General features: G+C 70.0%; 2 protein-coding genes across 2 annotated transcripts in view; both read right to left on the minus strand.

The window, feature by feature from the left end:
• Positions 1–460: 460 nt before the first annotated feature.
• On the minus strand, positions 461–1,708 carry TSFM (Ts translation elongation factor, mitochondrial). The gene is made up of 2 exons (XM_041401317.1): positions 1,581–1,708; positions 461–976 (listed from the first exon to the last, which is right to left on the minus strand). The coding sequence occupies exons 1-2, from the start codon at positions 1,582–1,584 to the stop codon at positions 546–548; spliced, it is 435 nt and encodes a 144-aa protein (XP_041257251.1). The 5' UTR covers positions 1,585–1,708; the 3' UTR covers positions 461–545.
• A 1,000-nt stretch (positions 1,709–2,708) lies between these two features.
• EEF1AKMT3 (EEF1A lysine methyltransferase 3) overlaps positions 2,709–3,702 on the minus strand; it is a 2,080-nt gene continuing 1,086 nt past the window's right edge. Inside the window, exon 3 of the mRNA XM_041401234.1 lies at positions 2,709–3,133. Within this exon, the coding sequence (XP_041257168.1) occupies positions 2,709–3,133 (425 nt within the window). The remainder of the gene's footprint in view (positions 3,134–3,702) is intronic.

Consider the following 3,702-nt stretch of genomic DNA (forward strand, 5'->3'; position numbering starts at 1 on the left):
CTCTTGTCCCCACGTGTCCCCCTGTCCCCAACTACCCCCTGTCCCCATGTTCCCACGTGGGACACCCCATGTCCCCCCACCGGACCCCCTCTGTCCCCCTTTTCCTCCACCTGTCCCCACCTGCCCTTGTCCCTCTCCCCTCTCTGTCACACCCCCCTGTCCCTTGGGACCCCCCCAAACCCCCCGGGGATGCCAGGGCAGGGCTGGGGGTGCCAGGGATGGGATGGGGGTGCCAAGGATGGGATGGGGGTGCCCCCCCAGCCCCAGCCGTGTCCCCTATTGTTGCCCCCCCCCATTGGGGTCAGGCTCTTTGGGGTCTGAGCCCCTTTTTGTGTGGATTTCCCATTAAAACCCTGCGGGGGGGCAGGAGAGGATGGGGGGGTGCAGGGAGGGAGCATTTCCTGGGGGAGGGGCAGGGTCGGGGATGTCGGGGTTCCCCCTCCCCACAAAACACCTGGGCTGGATTTCTGCACCTTTATTCAGCCTCACCCCCAAACCCGGGGGAGGCTCCGTGTGTCCCCCCCCCAGGGGCTGAGCCACATCCCTCAGCCTGGGGGGGCAGAGCCCTCCTGGGGGGGCTCCTGGGGGGGCTCCTCCCCGCACTGGAAGCGCAGGAAATCCCAGACCTGGAGCCCCCCCCTCTCCCGCAGGTAGCGGCCCAGGGGCACGCCCGGCTCCAGCAGCGTCCCCTGCGCCAGCAGCCGCGTCTCCGTGTCCCCCCCCAGCTCATCCTCGGGGGTCCCCAAGGCGGTGGGGGCCATCCCCACCACGTGCTGAGCCACTCTGCGCCCCAACTCCCGCAGCTCGGCCGGGGGGGGCCCCGGGCCCGGCCCCCCGCAGGCCACCAGCGCCCCGTAGGTGCCCATGGCCACGGCGGGCCCGGGGGGCACCCAGCCGTGAGCGTAGGTGGCCACGAAGCCACCGGGGGCACGGAGCCACCCGGCCCGGCGCAGGGACAGCCGCTCGCCCAGACGGCCTGGGGGGGGACAGAGAGGGGGGGGTCATCGTCAGCACCCCAAAAAATGAGGGGAGGGGTTATGGAGCCCTGCCAGAGAGGAGGAGTCGCGAAAAGGGTTCTGGAGCAGCTGTGCCCAGCAGGGAGCCCCAGGAACAGCCCGGGGGTCTGCCCTGCCCTGAGCGGGGCTGGCACACCGCTGGGGGCACTGGGGGCACTGGGAGTACTGGGATTGTCACATTCTGAGGGCACTGGGAGCACTGGGACTGGCAGGCTCTGGGGGCTCTCAGGGCACTGGGGGCACTGGGGACTGGCACTGGGAGCACTGGGACTGTCCAGTTCAGGGGGCACTGGGAGGCACTGGGGGCATTGGGGATCAGTGGGGAGGGGCACTGGGGGCACTGGGACTGGCAAGCTCTGGGGGCACTGGAGGGGTCATTTGGCATCACTGGGGATGGGGCTCAGGAGACTTGAGACAAAAGGACAAGGAGGCAAACTGGGATTGCATAGAAAGGGCACTGGGCAGACTGGGATGGGCACAGGAAGGGCACTGGGCACACTGGGATGTACTGGGAGGGGCCCTGGGCACACTGGGCACACTGGGAGGGGCACAGGGGGCACTCACCCATGGCCAGTGCCAGGTGGTCGCTCAGCAGGTCCCCCCCGTCCCCTGCCCGCACCTGGGCCAGCTCATCCTCTCGCAGCAGGAGCTGGGGTAGAGGGGTCACAGAGGGGCACCCCAACAGCCTGGCACCCCCAAACCCTGCCCCAACACCCCCAGTACCCCCAAAACCTCCTCCAACACCCCCAAACACTCCTACACCCCTGGCACCCCCAAATGCTGCCCCGGGGAACGCAGAGCGGTGGCGGAGGCGCTCGGGGATAACCGGGGGTCCCTGGGCTGGGGGGGTTCCGGGGGTCTCAGGGCTGGGGTTCCCGGTGGTCCCGGGTTTCCAGGTGATCCCGGTGCTGGGGGTCCCGGGGCTGGGGGATCCCGGTGGTCCCGGGTTTCCGGGTGATCCCGGTGCTGGGGGTCCCGGGGCTGGGGGATCCCGGTGGTCCCGGGTTTCCGGGTGATCCCGGTGCTGGGGGTCCCGGGGCTGGGGGATCCCGGTGGTCCCGGGTTTCCGGGTGATCCCGGTGCTGGGGGTCCCGGGGCTGAGGGTCCCGGTGCTGGGGGTCGCGGGGCTGGGGGGTCACGGTGATCCCAGGGCTGGGGGTTCCCGGGGATCCCGGTGATCCCAGGGCTGGGGTACCCGGGGTTCCCGGTGGTCCCGGTGCTGGGGCGTCCCAGGGCTGGGGTTCCCGGGGGTCCCGGTGATCCCAGGGCTGGGGGTTCCCGGGGATCCCGGTCTCACCCGCGCCGCCCCCCCGAGCGCGCCCAGCGCCGCGCGCTGCATCCCGGCCTGGCCGCGGCGCGCCGCGTGACGTCACGTCACACCGGGCCGTGAACGACCCCGCGCTACGGGCGCCGGGAAGGGCCAGAACGCGGGGGTGTGATTGGCTGCCGCGCGTGTGTGACGTCACGCGGGCGGCACGGAGGCGCGGGATTGGCTGAGGGGAATTTTGGGAGAGGGGGAGCTCGAAGTGCCCGGGCCGAACCCGCCCCCGAGCACCCGAGAAACCCCCGGCCTTCAGTGGCACCCCAAAGCCTCACAGACCCCCGGCCCTCACAGATCCCCCAGCCTCAGAGACCTCCGACCCCCCCCGGCCCTCACAGACTCCCCCTCCAAGCCTCACAGACCCCCGACCCTCACAAGCCCCCCCTGACCCTCATAGACCCCCCAGCCCTCAGACCCTCCGTCACCGCGTAGATCTCGATGTCCCGCTCGGGCTCCCGCCGCAGCAGCCGCACCCCGAAGAACGGCGGCAGCATTTGCCGGAAGAACCGGGCGGCACCGGCCTCGCCGCCGCGCAGGCGGGCGCTCAGCAGCGCCTGGGCCGGCGGCACCACCAGGTGCCGGAGGGTGCCCAGCAGCGGGGCGAAGGCGCGGGGGTCGTACACGATGTCGGAGCCCAGGATGAGGTGGAATTTGGGGGGGAAGCGGCGCTGGTCGCGCCCCCAGCGCAGCGCCCGCACCCGCGGCCCCGCCGCGCCCGCCCCCGGGAAGTTGCGCCGCGCGTTCTCCCGCAGCTGCGGCAGCGCCGGGGGCCGGTCCGTGAGTGTCACCTCGGCCCCTGCGGGACAGCGCGGCTGTCACAGGGGTACAGCCCCCCGGTAAGCCCCCCAGGGCCAAATTAACCGTGGGTCGGTGTGGGGGTCACCCCCTGGGACCCCACCTCAAAATCACAGTAAACCCCCCGAGCCAGAGTGAGGAACATTCCCTGGACCCCCCACTCCAAAATCCCAGTAAATCCCCTCCACATCCCAAAAATCCCGGAATCAGAGTGAGGAACACGCCCTTGCACCATACCCCAAAATCCCAGTAAACCCCCCCACATCCCAAAAAACCCTGAGCCAGAATGAGGAACATGCCCTCACACACCCACCCGAAAACCCCATTAAACCCCCTCCCCCACATCCCAAAGACCCCCGAGGCAGAGTGAGGAACACCCCCACGGGACCTCCCCAAATCCTCCCCTCCCCAATAAACCCCGAACCCAAAGGGAGGGGTAACCACCCGTGCCCCCCCAGACCCCAATAAACCCCAGAGCTGCTCACAGCAGTTTCCAGTTCTGTACTGGGCAGGGGAACTGGAATCTCCCCCCCATCCACAGCTGTCCCCCCCAGCCCCACAGCTGTCCCC

This window comes from Onychostruthus taczanowskii, unplaced genomic scaffold, assembly GCF_017590055.1.
Source record: "Onychostruthus taczanowskii isolate IOZ18803 unplaced genomic scaffold, ASM1759005v1 scaffold188, whole genome shotgun sequence".
NCBI lineage: Eukaryota > Metazoa > Chordata > Aves > Passeriformes > Passeridae > Onychostruthus > Onychostruthus taczanowskii.